General features: G+C 44.9%; 2 protein-coding genes across 2 annotated transcripts in view; one reads left to right on the top strand and one right to left on the bottom strand.

Annotated features, from left to right (window-relative positions):
• Positions 283–2,174, bottom strand: LOC108637084 (translation initiation factor IF-2-like). The gene is made up of 4 exons (XM_018054716.1): positions 2,170–2,174; positions 1,739–2,138; positions 1,199–1,637; positions 283–1,080 (listed from the first exon to the last, which is right to left on the bottom strand). The coding sequence occupies exons 1-4, from the start codon at positions 2,172–2,174 to the stop codon at positions 857–859; spliced, it is 1,068 nt and encodes a 355-aa protein (XP_017910205.1). The 3' UTR covers positions 283–856.
• Positions 2,197–18,369, top strand: part of KCMF1 (potassium channel modulatory factor 1) — a 78,001-nt gene continuing 61,828 nt past the window's right edge. Inside the window, exon 1 of the mRNA XM_018055388.1 lies at positions 2,197–2,380. Coding sequence (XP_017910877.1) covers positions 2,365–2,380 — 16 coding nt within the window. The 5' untranslated portion in view covers positions 2,197–2,364. The remainder of the gene's footprint in view (positions 2,381–18,369) is intronic.

Below are 18,369 nucleotides of genomic sequence, written 5' to 3'. Positions count from 1 at the left end.
GACTCGATGGATGCGAGTCTGAGTGAACTCCCGGAGTTGGTGATGGACAGGGAGGCCTGGCATGCTGCGATTCATGGGGTCGCAAAGAGTCGGACACAACTGAGTGACTTAACTGAACTGAACTGATCCTTGATGGAAGCCCTTTTTTTTTTTTTTCCATGCCACAAGGGCATGTGGGAAATTAGTTCCCCAACCAGGGATCGAACTATAGTCCCCAGGCTTGGAAGCATGGAGTCTTAACCACTGGACCACCGGGGAAGTCCCTGGAAGCCCTATTCTTTCTATCCCACCAAACCCCATTATGGCCTTGATGAACCTTTTCAAGCTGTGCGGGACTGGACTCAGGCAAAAGCTCCATACATGCGTTGGAAATATTTCTGGTGACAAAGTCCTCATTTAAGGCAGTGTTTGTTTAAACCTTAGTTTGGCTGATCATTAATTACCACCAAACACACACAAGCCCTTGGGTAGAGCTGAGTGACGGAATATTTCCTTGCCTTTAAGACGAGCTTTTTATATCTTTGAAATCAAGATACCTCTTAAATCAGATTTAAGAAATACTGTAACAAACTGCTTTTATTGTGTCCCCTGCTAGTTTATATATACTTTAGCTCTTAATTCACCAAATACTTGCTGTTATTATTATCTGTAATCACGCCCATTTTTTTTAACGCCCATTTTAAAGATGGGAAAGGCACAAGAAGGCTCTCATCTCCAGGTAACACAGCTAGTAATGGTGGAAAGGAATAAGAATAATCCCAAAGCAAGAAGTACTTTAGAATCCAATTTAGGTAGACTTAGCTAAAGGACACAGTTCTGGTTTTTGCATACACACAGACACACACACAAAGGAATTTCAAATATAAAAGGGTAAATTAAAATAACAGTAAAAAACCAAACAAAAGACAAGGAAACGGGACTCAGCAAGGTCAGTGAGCTTGTCCAAGGTTATACAGAGGATATCAGATCCAGAATCCATGGCAGATCTGTCTTGATTCCAAAGTGCGGCTTCTTTCCACCAAACCACGCTGCCAACAGACACGTGGTTAAGGGGATGCATAAATATTTGATGAATAATGCCTGAAAACAAAGTTGACAAGGATGATGATAAAAATATAAAAGACAGATTAAAAACGGAAAAGTAGTTCAGGATCTGGAAAAAAAAAAAAAAGAATTACACACACAGACACACACACACCAATAGTTTTCAAAGCGGAGCACTCAGGCTGAGCCAAGATGCTGGAACAAACTGCGCGAGGGCCGCCGGGACACCGGGGCAGGCGGGAGCGGAGTCTTCCACCGGGATGGTTCCCAAGGAGCCAGACGGCCGTGGGGCACAGCAGCCAAGCCCAGCCGCCTCCCGCGCCCGTGTCCTCCCGATCGCGCGTCACCGGGCCGGGCAACGTGGGACAACACCCGGAGGTTAGCCGCCTTTCCTGCCGGGGCTCTGGCTTAAAAAGAAATACAAACACGTGTCCCCGGCCGGTGCGCAGCCTCCCGTCGGGGTTGAGAGCAGCAGGGCGCTTCCCGCGGTCGGCCCGACGACCAAGCTCCCGAAGGCGGGAGCCTCCCGCGGTCCCAGCTCGCTGCCGGGAAGCACCTGCCGTCGCGGTCGGCCCGGCCCAACGGCGAAGCGCCTAGGGCTCGGTTCCGCGTAGGCCCCAGGCGGGGCTCGGGGCCGCGCGGGCCGGCCGTACCGGCGAGCGCCGGCGCCCGGGCATTTCCTCTTCCTCCCTACGCGAGGCGCGGCGGCGCGGCGGTGGCCAGGCCGAGGCCGGGCTCGGGCGCCCGACCGCGGCCTGCCGGCGAGAGCGGCCAAACGCCGCGGCCCGAGTCGCCGCCGCCGCCGCCGCCTCCGCGGCGCCCCCGCCGCGCCCTCCGGCCGCGGGGCTCCGGGCAGCTGGGCCCGGCGCGGGCAGCGAGAGGCGGGGCCGGCGTGCGGGCGGCGGAAGGAGGCGGAGGAGGAGGAAGAGGAGGAGGAGGCGGCGGCCGGGAGCCGGGGAAGAGGGGCGGGGGGTGGGCCGGGGGAGGGGAGGAGCGGGGTTTGCGGAGCGCGGCGCCGCAGCCGGGAGCCGGCGGGCCCGAGAGTGACCGAGTCACGGCGGGCGCCGGCGGAGCCGCGGCGTCGGACCCGCCTCCTGGAGGAGCTCAGCCCCGGCCAGGCCCGGCCCCATTCCCGCCCCGCGCCGCCTCCCCGCCGCCGCCGCCGCCGCCGCGGGAGCGCTCCCCTGCCCACCCCGCCCCCGCGGCCGAGCCCGGGAGTCGAGTGGGAGTCGGCCGGCCGGCGCGGGCAGCGCCGGGACCCCACAGGGGACACTGCAGCCGGAGCCCGGGAGGGGCCGCGCCGCCACCGTCTGAACTAGGATGTCCCGACATGAAGGTGAGAGGAGCCCCCGCCCCCACCCCCACCGCCCGGGCCTCGGCCTACCCCGCCCGGGCCGGGCGCCGCGGAGGGCGGCCGGGAAGCGGCGGAGACTTCGGCCGGGCCCGAGGCGGGCCCGACGGGCCGGGCCCGAGTGCGAGCGAGCGAGGGCGGAGAGCCGCGGCGCCGCCGCCGCCACGGCCGCGGCCCTGAGCTGGGCCTGGTGCCGGAGGCGGGGCGGCCGGGCCGGCCGGAGGGTTTGCACTGTCATGGGGCGGGGGAGGGGGAGGGGAGGCGGCGGGGCCCGTTACCGGCGGGAGCCCGGTCCTCGGGACTGATACCGGACGCCGCGGCCCGGCCGCCCGGCCCCGGAGCCGCGGGGCCCCGGCGCGGCCTAGAGCTCCCACTGTCCCGGAAGGGCCCGGCGCGGCCGCCGAGCGGGGCCGCTGACGGCGGCAGGAGACCGAGGACCCGACCCGGGACTCGGCGGGTGAGTCCGGTCGCCGGGAGACGACGGGGAGTGCCCCTGCCTGCGGGCGACTGCGGGGCGGGCGGGAAGGCTCTGCGGTCGGGGAACGGGAAGCCCCCGTCGCCTGGAGCCCGCCCCGGCCTCGCGGCTAGGCCTCGGCGCGTCCCTGGGCTCGGGTAACCCAAGTTCCCGGGGCGGATCCGGCCCGGCCGGGCGAGCAAACTCACTGCTCGGTCACTGGGTCGGAAGGGGACTCGCTCCCGGCGGGCGGCGGGCCCCTTGCCCGGCATGCACGGTCTCCTGAACCAGGTTTTAGTAAATGACCGTGGTGAGGTCTGGTAGTGGTTAGGGGGCGTTTGGGACTTTGTTTTGTGATTTTAAAACATGGGGGTACAGTTGCAAATCAGCAGACTGTTCTAGTCCGATCCCAGAGCACAAAGAGAAAAATGTTTAGGGCCGAGGTCTAGGCGTTGAGCTGATAAAAAAATAAGTTAACTTTAATTTGCTGCCATATGGTTTAGAAAAGGGGGAGGGGGTTGTGTTTTCTTTGTTTCACTACCACAGGTCTTTAAATAAAAAGTCTTAACGAAACTTGGCGGAAAAGTTTATCCTGGTAAGGTTAATGCAAGATTGTAGAAGTGGCTTGAAGACATTTTGTACTCTTGATGTTAAAATCCTATATAGGTGATGTAGGAGTGGAGAAAGTTTAGTGAGTCAGATTCGTGCGTGTGCACCACAACGTTGCAGAGGTATTCTTAGGGAAATACAGGCCTTAGAATTTCAAGATTGAAAAACTCAGATTGATCAAAATTATATTTAGAGCAAGTTTCAGGATTTGCATTACTAATTATAATTAATTTGAGATTGACTCCAATAATATATTGTGTCCAAGGATTCTGTATTCTAAAATCACAAAACCGATAGGAAATATACTGTATTTTCTTCACTTACTGTGAACTAGTGTTGGACAGTTTGAAATAATAAGGTACATAGGCTCATAGAAATATTTAGAGGCTATGCCTATTCCCTTCCCCCCTTTTTTTTACTTAATGAAACATTCCTGTCTTGTAATTTAAAATAAGTTGTAATTAAAATGGTAATCAAATTTTAATTTGGGATGTAAAGTTTATCTTAGACTGAAGTCGTGTGTACATTGACCACCTTCAGGACAAAATAAAAGTGAGCAATGGCTGTAGGCTCTCTTACTCATAAGAACTGGGAGAGTTAGAGTTACAGAATGATAGCAATGGAAGAAGGGTGTTTGAGACCCATTCTCCTTGCTTCAAGAAAATATCTGGATAGTTGCAGACTGAGTTTTGTAATTGAATGGTATCCTGGGAAAATTCCTTTACCCTCAGGAATCCTTCAGAGAAATTAAAACCTCACAGTGTGAACATTCTTGAATGTAACACAAATTCTGTACTTTAAGCCTGTTTTCCCCTGTTTGGTCCTGTGGAAAGACATGTGGTCATGAAACTTATATTTACCTTTTAGTTACTTGAATATTACTGAACCCCTCAGCACAGGAATAGCGCACCTTTTCTGTAACTTAGAGCATGCCAGATGTTTCTGGAAAAAGGAACATTCCTACCATACATCAGTTGAAGATTTATAGTACAGTATTTGTCAAACGATTACTTTTTAAGGGTCTAACTAATGGCCTAAGGCAGGAATGACAGTCTCCTTAAGAATCACACTTAATTTATTAGATATATGGTGTGTGGAATTTTAGTTGGGGCTGCCAGTTATTTTCATTGGTTAGAATTTAACGTATCAACAAATGTAGAGATTGACACCCTCGTAGTGTAGTTCTTTTCTCATCCTTTCTTCTTTGGGCCAACTAATCCCATTTCTTCAGTGGTAGGATTTTTGAGCTCTTTTAATCATCTGTCCCCCTCCAGATTCTCTGTAGTTCCCTTTTCCTTCCAGTAGCACGACCTAGAACTAGAAGAGATCTGGGAAGAGATCTGAGCTGTGCTACAGGCCTGTAACGTGCTTGCCCTGTGCTTCCGTTTCAGTGTGTTCTGTGTGCCAGTGCTTTGTTACTTTGTCTTTGGGCCCACCCTAATGTAAGGATGTAACTTTGGACAACAGAACCCCAAGGTGGACATCTGTCAAGCTTTAGTCTGTACTTTGCAAAGCAGTGGACTACCTCAGAGAAACGAGGTGCAACTGGAAGCACAGAGAAATGTTCTAGGCTTGTTCTAGGGGTCAGCATGCTTTTTTTCTGTGAAGGGCTAGGGAGTAAATATCATAGGCTTGGTAAGCCTATGCCCCCTCTGCCGTTGTAGTGTAAAAGCAGACAACATGTAATGAATGAGCACAGCCGTGTTCCAATGAAAACTTTCTTTATGGGACTGACATTGAATTTCATATAATTTTTATGATTCTTCGTTTTTACCATTTAAAAATGTAAAAACCACTCTTTGCTTGAGGGCTGCACAAACACTGGAGGTGGCCACATTTGGCCCATTTTGGCCTGCAGGCTATCATTTGCCTGCTTTAGCTCTGGACTTTAGTTTTAGAGTTGCTTGAACTGGAATTGTGGAGAGTTCAGAAAGGGCCTGCTCTGCTTGATATTCCATCATTTTCTTTGGGGTATGGGGAGTGCGTCCATGGTCTGAGCTGGTTCTGTACCTGTTTCCAGCAGCACTATATAGACTGTGATCAGAGTTAGTGTTCCTGCGGCAGGAGAAACAGACTCCCCACCCACCTTTCCAGACACTGGAGTTGTGGTACTCTACATTGTCTCCTGCTTGCTGATCTTGACTTTCACAACCAGAATCCCAGGGTCTTTTAAAATTCACTTTGTAATGTTCTTGTCACATCAACAAACATTTTACAGTGTCAGTTCCTAGTCACTTTATGTTCAACCTACCAGCACCATCTAGTTCCACGTTATACACAGTGAAACCCATCATTTTCTATTTCACTGGTAGAAGTTTTTTTTTCCCCCTAATGTTTCACTACATGCTTTCTTCTTAAATGCATTTAGAGTATAAATATGTTATTCAGAGCTTAAAATCCATCTAATAGCTTTGCAAATGTTTTTAAAAACATATCAAATTACTCTGTTTATTAGCTAAAATGAAATTATAAATGTTCTTGCATGAGTTGGAGGCTAATTGATTACCTAGTTAGGAATATGTTTTATTACCTTAAATCATTCACCTTTTTTTTCATTTGCTACTATGTTTAAGGCTCTGGGCTAGGTACCAAGGATGAATGAGGCAGGGAGAGCTCCTCAACTTAAGTCTGGTGGGGAAAACGGAAGACGCACGTGTGCACAGCTTCTGCAGCACAGTGCAAGACATGCCATAAGGAAGGGATAAACAAATTGACGACAATATAATTACCAAGTTTTTTCTTACTAATTTTGCCCAGTTTCAGAGAGGGAATCTATTGTGATTTCTAACTCCTTTTTCGTGAGTGCCTCCTAGCTTTTTTGTGGGCTGCTCTTCATTTTGGATAAAAGCATTTGAGCTTTCAAGTAGAGTTCCTATTTGAACTAATCTCTACTTGATTTAAATTTCCCCTAAGTTTTTGAAGATTTCCATATGTAAGCAATGATAGTGAATAAATGGACTAGTGATCCTAACATGTTATTCTCAAAAGCATGAGACTGTTTATTTTCAAAATGTTAAGTACAACCGTAGGTAGGTCATTACTCTGGTTCTTGAAAGGTGTACCATTTTTTGAAGTTGTATCACTTTTTTGTAAGATTTCTATTCTCTACAAGTGCTGTCTAGTGCTATAAATGAACATGCAGACAGTCCCAGAGGGAATTGCAATAATTTTGTTTTCAGCATTTGGGGACTGGAAAGCCAGGATTGGCAATTAGCATGGGATTTTTAGCTTTGGCTTTCCTGTGACAAAGTAAATTCACTCTCACTGAAAAGTTCTTTGCTGTCGTGTTGGACAACTTACTTCACTAAGTGATCTGTTAAAAAGATTATGACATTCTTACTTGACTTTAAATTTCAGTGAACCATTTATTATATTTACTTTGACTTTCAATAAAGAATAGAACATAAATATTTTAATTTCTGGCATCTTTGATTCCATGATTTTGTATAAAGTTGATTTTGAAGTCCATTTTCATCTGTTGACATCCATGTGTAAGTTAAAATATGGCAAAATATAACTTTTTTGTTTTATATTAGAAATTTAGTTTGAAAGGAATTTCTGTTAGTCTTAGAATTTTAAGTTTATTAACAGCAGTCTTGTTTAAAGATTGAAAACTTTTTCGTAGTGAAAATTAGGAAGCTTCTGATGTGAATTGACCAAATTCCTTCACATTAGGTTTGCAACATTTCAAAAAAGAAATCCATGTCCTTATGAGTCTTAACTTAATTTTCAAAACATCAGCTTTATAACATCTAACACATATATTTACTGAGGTTTGGATTTTTTAGAATGCAGTTTCCAAAAATTGTTTTTAGTGAAGATTAAGGTATCATTTAGGATATATTTTCCTAAAAATAGTGTGTTTTAAGTTTCATCGGAAGTACTGCCGTGGGGCTTCTTTTCATGAATACGGAAACATTTCCTACACTTCATGTTCATAAAATTTTAAAGTAGTGCCATTCGTAATTAAAATCTTTGTTGATGAAAGTTTAATTTCACATTAATTTTAGCATTGTGCTAGGAGTCATCATGTTTTTCATTTCCTTAAAATGGTTGGGTATACTTTTTAGCCACTGACAGTCCATGGGTTTGCAAAGAGTTGGACACAACTGAGCAACTAACACCCACACACATACTTTTTAGTCACTAAAGTTATTCATTAAAATTGAGGAAAGAACCTGTAAGAGGTCTATAGATCTGAGCATTTTTTAAAATGTGGTAATTTTTATGTATTATCTGTGCCCTGATTGATGATGGAGATGTTGAATAAGGCAGATGGTTTCCAGAGGAACACATTACCTGTGTTCCATGGGAAGGAAGTGAGTGTTTTGTGTGAAAAGAGGGTTTGGGAAAGGGTGAGGACAAGAGACGAGGAGGGTGATGGCAGAAGAAGGTTAGGCAGGGTAGTCATGAATCTTGGGAATGAGCTGTAGCCACAGGAAGTCAGAAACGGAAAACTCATGCCTGATGAAATGTCCAAAGAACTGGGTACCAGGAGGTAAAAACAGGGTCATGTGAAACTAGCAAGAGATGAATTGCTTGTTAGGCACCTTCCCAGGTGCCATCCTTGCTGCTTTTCTAACTGCCCTCCCACATGTTTTTAACTGTCTTTCTGAATAGTACCAAAGCAGAGTGTGGGTCTATCTTGTTCACGTACATGGTCTGTTTATCTCTTCAGGGCCGTGGTACCAACCAGCAGTCCAGCAGACTTGGCCAGTAGCCACGCCACAAGAGGTATCAGGGAGAAAGTATGGATGGATTCTTGCAAATCCATCACTACTGTGCGAAAAATCCAACTGAAGTCAATCACAGGAGTGGGTCAGTCCAGTCACCTTCAGCTTGGAGGGACAGACATTAAGTGGGTGAAGCCTCTTGACATCATGACTAATTAGGTTTGCACATTTTCTTCTGCTGGAATGTGTGTGTGTGTGTGTGTGTGTGTGTGTGTGTGTTTTCCTTCTCTTGCCAGTAGTCAGTGCCACCGTCATGAACTTCAGATTTCTCTGTAGTCAGAGCATCTTCATTCAGAGAGCCACTTTAGAGTGCTAACTTGATGAGCTGACCGTTAGAACAGTTGCAGGTATATTAGACTGTAATTTTGGTTTTGACTTCTTCTACCTTTGTTCCATAAGACTCTTGTCACTGTCCCCACCCCCCCAACGAAGTTAAGTCCTTCCAATAGCACTCGTGCGTCATTCTCCAGGCATTTTTTTTATGCTGTAATTGTTCATTTGTCTGGCTGCCCCACATAGGTATAGTGTTATATCTCTGTATGCTACCACCTAGCGTAATAGTGTCTGGCGTTTGGGAGGCCCAGTAAACATTTGGGAGTGACTGTTAGAGATGTTTAATAATTGTCTTAAAAAATGGTAAGACTGGAAAGTGCATCCCTGCTTTTGTATGGGGAGACTGGTTAGGAGGAAAAGAGTTTATAGGAAAGAGAACTTGGAACTTTCATAAAAGTAAGAGGGGATGAGTAAACTGTGTGTGCATAGAATGAAAATAACTTAGGGTAGCTGACTCCTTGGGGAATGGCCTGAGACTGGACACCAAGGTGCTGTTTTGTTCTCCCTCTGGCTCTGGTTTCAGATTAACTGGCTGTGAAGATCTGCATGTTAATTGGCACTGTGTGTGAGCTTCCTGCTTCATTCAGTCTTTCATTCAGAGAATATTTATGGCTACCTACTCAAGTACCACTCCAAGTCATCTCCAGAGCTGGCCACAAGTTGTTGACCCTTGCTGCAGGATGATAATATTCAGTGGCTTAGAAACACATGTTAGGGAATTACATTCTTTCCTGTTGCATAGGTTGTGGCTCTTTTCCAGTGTGCTCAAATTAGTCCTTGAAGTTTATATTTTATGACAGGGTAATTAAATCATGGAAGTGTTTTAATGTTTTGGCAATATTTGTACCCCTTTCCCTTTTTTTAAACATTATTTTCATTCAGGCTTCACAGTCACTTCTAATTCTGCCAGCAGTACATTTTGTTCTCTAACAAGATTATCCTTAAACTTAAGGTCTCAACACACATCTGCACACGTAAGTATCTTTTTGATACTTAGCAAAGAGAGCTCAAGGTATTAAACTTTCTTTATTCCGTATAGTGTTTTGTTTGTTTGTTTGTTTGTTTTGGTGTGTGGCATCCTTATGGTTATATAGCAACTGTTGGGGTGAGTAACTGGACCCTACTTCCTTCTGGTATTCTTCCTCAACCAGCATTCTCCTTTGGTGTTCTCTGTGGTTGTAGAGTTTTGACAGTGAGTGCAAGGAAATGAGAAACTTTCTAAATCAGGAGTTAAAGACACTGAAGTGAAACGGGCAGGGATTATATAAAGGAGTTGTTAGAAATGTGTCCCTTCTCTGTAAGAATGAAATACATGCTGGGAGGTGGGGGGTGGTGGGAACCAGGTAGTTTTCATAGTCGGAGATCATGTTCATTCTTATTAACACTGCTAGCAATTCCGATACAGTTAATTACAATTTGAAATGAATTTCATGTGTTTGTATAGCTACAGATATGAGTATACGTAGTAGTCACTGAGGGCTTCCCTGGTGGCCCAATGGTGAAGAATCCACCTGCCAGTGGAGAAGACACGGGTTCGATCCCTGGGTGGGGAAGATTTCCCCTGGACGAGGAAATGGCAACCTCCTCCAGTATTCTTGCTGGGAAATCCCACAGACAGAGGAACCTGGTGGGCTACAGTCCTTGGGGAGTTGCAAAAGAGTCAGATACAACTTAGCAACTAAACACACATGGACAGTGGTCACTGAGGTGGAACGATCTTCCTTCCCCTGGGGAAAATGGTGATTAGAACCTCAGGTTTCAATGGATGAGCACCTGGCCTGAGGTGACCCTGTATTAGGCCAGGATCAAAGAGCTTCACTCCATGTCAGACATACTGTGTATCTGTATGCTTATTCATTGCTCCATATCACTTTCTGCAACTTTTTAGAAACCACCCAAAGGGAAAAAGAGATCGCAGACCTTGCAGAATTGGGCTGCATGATCGCACTGTCTAACAGGCACCTAGTTTCAAGTCACATGTAATTCGAAATCCTCTGGGAGCCACAGTAACAAAACTGAGAAGGTGAAATTAATTTCAATAATTTAATGCTTTAGCTCAATATATACAAGATAACAGTTCAGCACGTAACCAGTATATAAATTGTTTATGAGATGTTTTTACATTCTTCTTTCTTTATAACACTGTAAAAATCTAGGATATATTCCACACTGAAACTTTTTAATTCAGATGCTAGATTTTCATTTAAAAAATTACTTACTCTTAGCTGAGAAACACTTTAGACGTCCAGACAAATTGGAAGTCTGCTAATTCATATTTTGATCATAATACTCTTTATGTAAGTACATGTTGATGCAGTATTGCCATCTACTTAACTGTCCATTCATGAACATTCTTGATTTCTGTTTCCTGAATTTCTCTCCTAAGAAGTTAGATTTTACCCTATTTTTTGACCTTAAAATTATTCTTAACCTACTTCAGCTACATAAAACCATCACAGTAGAAATCCACTTTATAAACAGCTACAAATGTATATAAATTCTATTTCCTTTGAGGGCTGTTCAGATTGATGAGGTGTAAGTAATGGCTTTGGGATGGTTTTAATGTGAGTTTGAGGGGTTATTTTGAAGTCCCTGGAGTTGACAGATGTAGAATTTGCAAAAATTATTGCTAGTCCATTTCAGGTTTTATTATGGTGAATTCATCATTTGAAAAAAGTGACCCCTAGGCTTGGTCATTTATTGTACCTGTATTTTGTTGGGCTGGTGGTTTAGATGATAAAAGAATCCACCTGCAATGCAGGAGACGCAGGTTCAGTTCCTGTTTCAGGAAGATCTCCTAGAGAAGGGAATGGCTACCCGCTTTGGTATTCTTGCCTGGGAAATCCCATGGACAGAGGATTCTAGTGGGCTATAGTCCATGGGGTGGTAAAAGAGTCAAATGCAACTGAGTGACTAACACTTTCACTGTATAGATTATATACCCAGTATCCATCTCCAAAAGGCTCCTGGCATCTAGCAGTAGAAAGACAGGTGGCTACGATTCTTCTTTAATTTTAAGGAAATTGATTATGGAGCCAATGGAGAAGATAATCCTTAGTCCACTATCAAGGTTAGCCACCCGCTGGTGGTGTCTCTCTTTTACCTATTTGGCTTATTGTTTTAGCCGGTTACAGCTAGATTTGCAAGTGAAAATAAGAGTGTTTGGAAGACAGTCTGTTAAAAATTAAAGACCTAATGCTTTTCTGTCTTGATTTTACTGGAGCAGCAGTTCCACGGAGCTGTCAGTTTTATGTTTTTGTTCTTCCTTCAGTTCCCCTCCAGCCAGATCACTGAAACATCAGGAATCTGTGGCTCTCCCTTCCTCCCCACCTCCCACCCGATAGTGTAAAAATGCTAGTACTATTGTTTTGGGGTCTTCCCTGATGGTTCAGCAGTAAAGAATCTGCCTGCGTTATAGGAGATGCGGGAGACAAAGGTTCAGTTCCTGGGTCAGGAAGATCCCCTGGAGGAGGAAATGACAACCCACTCCAGTATTCTTGCCTGGAGAATTCCATGGACAGAGGAGCCTGGTGGGCTACAGTCCATGGGGTTGCAAAGAGTCGGACAGGACTGAGCAGCTGAGCACTCACGTCCTATTGCTTTGGGGCACTGTCATCCAGTGCTTCTCAACATGTGGTTCAGGACCAGCCTATCAGCATCACCTGGGAACTTACTCGAAATGCAGATTCTTAGACTCTACCCTAGACCTACTGATCACAACTTCTGGGGATGGGTCCCAGCGGCCTGTGTTTTAACAGACTCCTACCTGGACCTGGTTATGTAATAAAAGGCATTGTTTGCATGAGGTGGTTATTGCTGGTGACAGGCACACAATGGTTGTGAGACCACTTTTCATGGTATGATACTAACCAAACGGAAATGGAGCTGATGACCTTGGCCTCATTCTCCTTGAATATCATGCTGTTGTCACCTGAGAAGGTAGAAGAGGAGCATAACTCCCCACTCCAGACTAGTTCTTTTTATTTACTCAACACACATTTATATATTGAATGTGTACTCGGGGCCAGGAATTATTCTGGCCACAAGGAAACCTTAGTGAACAAAATAGAGAAGCTTCCCGTTCCTCTGACACTCACACTCCGTTACAAGGAATATGCCAAGGGTGTATGGCCTGTGACTTGGCCCACTGCCTGTCTTGGTAGATAAAGTTTTATTGGAGCACAGCCACGTCTCCTCATTTCCATATTCTCAAAGTTGCTTTGTGCTACAATGCACAGTTGAGGAGTTATGACAGAGAAAGTTGAACATATTTACTCTGTGGCTCTTGACAGGAAAAGTTTGTGAATCCCTGAAAAAGACCATGAAATAGGTAATAGAGTGTTAGAAAGTGATAACTGTTACAAGAACCCAGACTGGGACTAGAGAATGGGGGCCTACTTTAGATAATGATGGTCAGGGAGGGCTTTTCTGAAGATGGAACTTTGAAAGAAAGAACTTGAATTAAGTGAAGGATATGAAAAAGAGGATACAGCAAGTCCAGGGGCCCTGAGACTTGGAGTGTTCTGGGAACAGCAGTGAACTCCCTGTGGATGGAGGACCGTGGTTGAGGGGGAGAGTCAGGAAATGAAGTCGGCGTAACTAGCCCAGACACAGCATACTCTGCATTGTGGCCTGCGGTGAGGATGTTTGATTGTGTGTGCTTGGAGAAATACACTATAGAAGCCCTTCTTTAGAGGGATCTTTTTGGCCATACATGGCAGAGTCTGGAAGCTAAACACCTGATGTAGCACATTCCAGCATCTCTAAGAAACACTGCTTTATGAACTTCCCCAACACTCTTCACTTCAGGGATGGCCACCAAGTAGGAGACTGGCAGGGAGTAGACTGAGAAAACAAGAGCATGTGAGAGAGAGGTCTGTCGGACAGTACTGAGAAGACCAGGGTCTCTAGAACAGATGCCCATATGTAAGTCCTGACTGCTGAGTCAGTGCGAGAGATCTGTTTTCTGTAAAAGAAGGATGCAACTGCTGCTTTGGCCTCTTTCCAAGGGTCTCTGTGGAGATTAAATACCAGGGCATGTAGGGATGTTTTCTAGTTGGATGAAGCACTGCATAAATATAAGATGGTGGTATTTTTTTTTTATTATGGGAGATAAGATTAGAAATGAAGACGGGAACAAGGTAGATAGGGAAGGATTTGATTGTGACACTAAGGTTAGTCTTTTCCTTTTTTTATAGAGATTATGGGATGGAAAAGGGGTCAAAGTTTGAAGCAAAGAAAGATCATGATGAGTAAGTTTCAGAAAGATTAGTGTGGTAGTGTGTGTGGAGTAGGTTGGTGCTTGTGGCAGGAACCATTCAGAGACTGGTGGTATGAGCTTGAAGTTGAAAGGACCTGAATTAGTCAGTGATGGTAGGAACAAAAAGAAAAAAAAAAGGCAACACGATTTGAGATAAAGTCTCATTGCAAGAGAACAAGGACTAATGTATAATTTCAAGATGACCAGTCAACATGCTGGAACAATAGCAGGTTCTTAATATTAGTTAGGGAAGATAGGAAGGGAGAGGTGGGGAAAAGAGTAATTTTTAGCTTTTGACATTTTGGATTTAAGGTGATGGTAGGCCATTAGGTAGGCTTCCCTGGTGGCTCAGATGGTAAAGAACCTGCCTGCAACGCAGGAGACCCTGGTTCAATCCCTAGGTCAGGAAGATGCCCCGAGAAGGTAAGGCCATTAGGGAGAAATCAGGAGTTGAGAAACACTGCACTGGGGCTCAGAAGAGAGAAATCTTGGTTAGAAAAAAGAATATTATAGCCCCCTACATTGAAGTCTGGGGATAGGCTAGATTTCTGAGGAAGAAAGTATGTCGAGAAGAGAGGCTCAGAGAGTGAGCACAAGGTTGTTATGACCCCCTCAACCTCCCCTTAAGGTATAATTGCACTTGTCACGCAAGTATTGGCTTACTCCTTTATTTAGATCTAGGCTTTTTTGAATAGGGATGAGAGGTAGAGTAGAAGAGGAGGCGGGAAGGGGAGAAACCACTACTAAGCAAACATCTGCTGTAGTAATAGTAATATTTATGGAGTGCTTACCATCTGCAAGGCCCTGTGCTCAGCATTTCACAAGTACCAACTCATTTAATTCTCATAACAGTTCTGTAAGGTGTATATTATTATTATCCCAGTGTAATGAATGAGGAAATTGAAGCACTGAGTTCTTCATCACACAGTCTGTAATGGAGCTGGAATTCAAATCCAGGCCTGGTTTCTCAACATTGTTGCATTCAGTCGCTAAGTCATGTCCTACTTTTTACAACCCCATGGACTGCGGCATGCCAGGTTTCTCTGCCCTTCACCATCCCCCAGAGTTTACTCAAACTCATGTCCATTGAGTCAGAGATGCCATCTAACCATCTCATCCTCTGTCATCGCCTTCTTCTGCTCTCAGTCCTTCCCAGCATCAAGGTCTTTTAAGCTGTACTCTCTACCAGGCATTTTATAGACTGGTTCCTACAGCAGAGATCTCAGTTATGAGGCTTAGTAAAATTTCAAAACAGTCCAGCAAGATATGTTACCATATTCTGCAGATTTGAAATTTGAGTCTAAGTAAGAGAGGTTGACCCAACTGAAGCAACTTAGCATACACACATGCAAGGTTTTTTGTCTTAGGTCATGCAGGGCTCAGTGGTAAAGAATCTGTCTGCCAGTGCAGGAGATGCAGGTTCAAACCCATGAGTCGGGAAGTTCCCCTGGCGGAGGAAACGGTAACTTACTCCAGTATTCTTGCCTGGGAAATCCCATGGACAGAGGAGCCTGTCAGGCTACAGTCCGTGGGGCTGCAAAGAGTCAGACACGTCTGAGCAACTGAGTGCACACACATGCCAGGCAGTAAGTGGTAAAGCCAAGACTTTTGCTGAGTTCTGTCACATCCAAACATCTGTGATCATTTTATTTCATTCAAGTCAGTACACTTTCTATACAGGACTAGATAACAAGTATGACTTTGCAGGCCACTTGCTCTCGACTACAGCTACTCTACTCTGCTCTCCTGATTTGAAAGCAGCCTTAAGACTGAACGTAAACAGATAAGCTTGGCTATGATCCAATAAATCTTTATTTGTGGATATTGAGATTTGAATTTCATGTGTTTTTCAGGCATCACTGAATATTCCTTTTTAAGATTTTCTTCTCTAAACATTTTTAAATGCAAAAACTGTTCTTAGCTCACAGATTAGACAAAAACAGGTGGTAAGCCAGGTTTAGCCCATGGGCCATGGTTTTCTGACTTCTGCTTTCATCCATTCATTTAATAAATATGCACTGAATACCTTCTCTATGTGGAGATACTGTGTTGGGACTTGGGACAAAACACAAAGGGAATTCCAGTTCCAGGCTTCTAAGATGAGACGTGTAATTTGAATACAAAGTGTGAACTATAATCATATAGTTCATCATAGTGTGAACTATAATAAATTTCTACTTGCAAGGTTCAGTGAAAGAATCGATATGGGAGGCTGCTCAGTTTCATGGACGAATTCATGAACACATCCCAAAAGGAGTTATGTGTTTGAGTTGTCTCTGATGTTGGGGAGAGTATCCCATGGACAGAGATGAGCAGAAAGGATTTTCCTTTGAGGGGAAACCATAAGAAATTTAACATTATTGGAGCAAAAATGGAGGGGCTGATGCTAGGAAATGAACCTTGTCAATAGGGTAGATAAATAGGGTAGATAAATGGGAGTGAGTTTTTAAGAAATTTCAAACCAGTATGATTTTTGTGTTCTAGAAAGAGATATTCTGAAGGATGGATTTGCAGAGGGCAGGGTGGGGAGACAAACAGGTAAGTTACCACTAGATAATTGCTGTAGTGAGTGCAAATTGGGTCACAAAGAGTTAGACACGACTGAGCGACTGCGCACGCATGTACACATGCAGAGGGGAGGTGCATTTCTGGAGGCAGAAGTCAGGAGTTCTTTTTTTCAGACATATTAGGTAAGAGATGTGTGTTAGATGTTCAAGTGGAGACCTATTTGGTGAACAGTGAGGCACGGGGATTTAGGAATAGTGAAATGTCTAGGAAAACTCAGGGTTTGGGCTTGATTAGTTGGGCAGTGCTATTTATCAGAATGCATATCTAGGACAGAGAAGCATGCTTTAAGGGTCAAGGTTGGAAGCAGGGGAAAGTGACGTGACTTCCATTTCTAGCATGTTTTATTTGTGGTACCTGTGGGACAGCCGAGTAGAGATATCCAAGGACAGTTGAGCATGTGGATTTGGAATTCAGATGGAATAAGTCTGGGCTAAGATAAATCCATAGTAGTAGAGTTGATTGCTCAGGGATGGTTAGAACCTATAGAGTACAATGGGGAGACTGATCATTAAATTTAAGGAGCAGGAGAGACTGGCTGAAGGGAGTACCTGGAGAGTAGAAGGAGAATCAGGAGAGAGTATTGTCATTGAAACTTAGGAAGGTGATTTTTCTGGAAGGAGGATGTGGTCAGTATTGCTGCAGAAAGGTCAAGAAGATAAGAAGTGAGTGTTCTTTGGCTGTGGCTGTTGGAGTGAGGAGGGTTGTAGAACTTAATGAGCATAGGCTAGAGCCCAGATTGCAGGGTATTCCATTCCAAATGAACACGAGAAGCTGGCAACACCGTTACAGACTTAGCTGTGAGGGAAGGAGAGATGTGTGCCGTGCAAGGGTGGATACTCCAGACTGATACTGAAGACTGGGAAAGTAGTTCCCTCAGTAAATAATGCGCCAGGTCCTGGTGTTGAGACTGGAGATAGAGTAATGAAAGGTAAGAGGACGTTCTTATTGTAGAGCTTACATTTTAATGGGGAGAGGGTAGAGAAAAGAAACATACAATTTAATTTTGGTTAGTGATAAATATTCTGAAGAAAATAAAGCTGTCTGGAGGGTTGACTATGATGGGAGGTGAATGGATGATCTGTGTGTTTATTTTTAAAAGAGCGGTCAAGAAAGCCTTCCACAAGAGGTAACACTTCTCAAGCAGAGACTTCAGGTATAAAAGCTCTGGGGTCAGAATAAAGCAGGTTATGTGAGGAACAGGGTGGCTGGAGCTGACTCAGCGAGGAGAAGGAGGGCAAATGAGGTACAGGTGGAGCTTTGTAGGAGATGGGGAGGCACTGGGGTTTAGTCCTCTGAACTTAGAGCTAACAAGATACACGCCAGCCCGCTGTGTGAGGAGGGCCATTTACTGAGATGCAGAGGGGAGGTGCATTTCTGGAGGCAGAAGTCAGGAGTTCTTTTTCAGACATATTAGGTAGGAGATGTCTGTTAGATGTTCAAGTGGAGATGTGTGATGAATAAACTGGAGGTGGTTGAGTGAGTGTGAACAGATACATGCTCAGCAGTATCATTAGGGACCTTAAAACCAAGACTTGATGCCGTTCTGCTGCCCTCTCCAGTTTACTGTGGCTTGAGCCCCCAAACCTTTAAATGTCTGTGTGGGGGCCTGTGAACCTTGTTTTCCTCCCCAAAGTGCCACGAGAGAGGGAGCACAGAGGTGGCAAGCCCAGCGAGTCTCCCGCGCCAGTGTTGCAGTGGTACTGGTCCAGGCCAAGAGAGCTCAGTGTGGGAATTAGGCCAGTTTGGCAGCTGGATAATGAATTAATTTATTTTAGTCTTTTTCTCTCCAATAAAATCAAGAGAAGATAGAATAATAGACCTTTTGGTCCAGAAGGAAATCAACCTCCTTTTTTTTCTTTTCCAAATAAAATTACAGTCTAGAAAGGCTGAGTCATACTACTTGATCTTGAGATCACAGAGCTAAAATTCAGATCTCATGACTCTTATTCCAGACTCCTTTTGTACTGTCTATACTACTGAAATGAAATTACCCCAAACTGTAGCATCGGAGGGTTTA

The sequence above is a fragment of the Capra hircus genome, chromosome 11 (assembly GCF_001704415.2).
Source record: "Capra hircus breed San Clemente chromosome 11, ASM170441v1, whole genome shotgun sequence".
Taxonomy (NCBI): domain Eukaryota; kingdom Metazoa; phylum Chordata; class Mammalia; order Artiodactyla; family Bovidae; genus Capra; species Capra hircus.
This window is presented reverse-complemented; position numbering and strand designations above follow the sequence as displayed.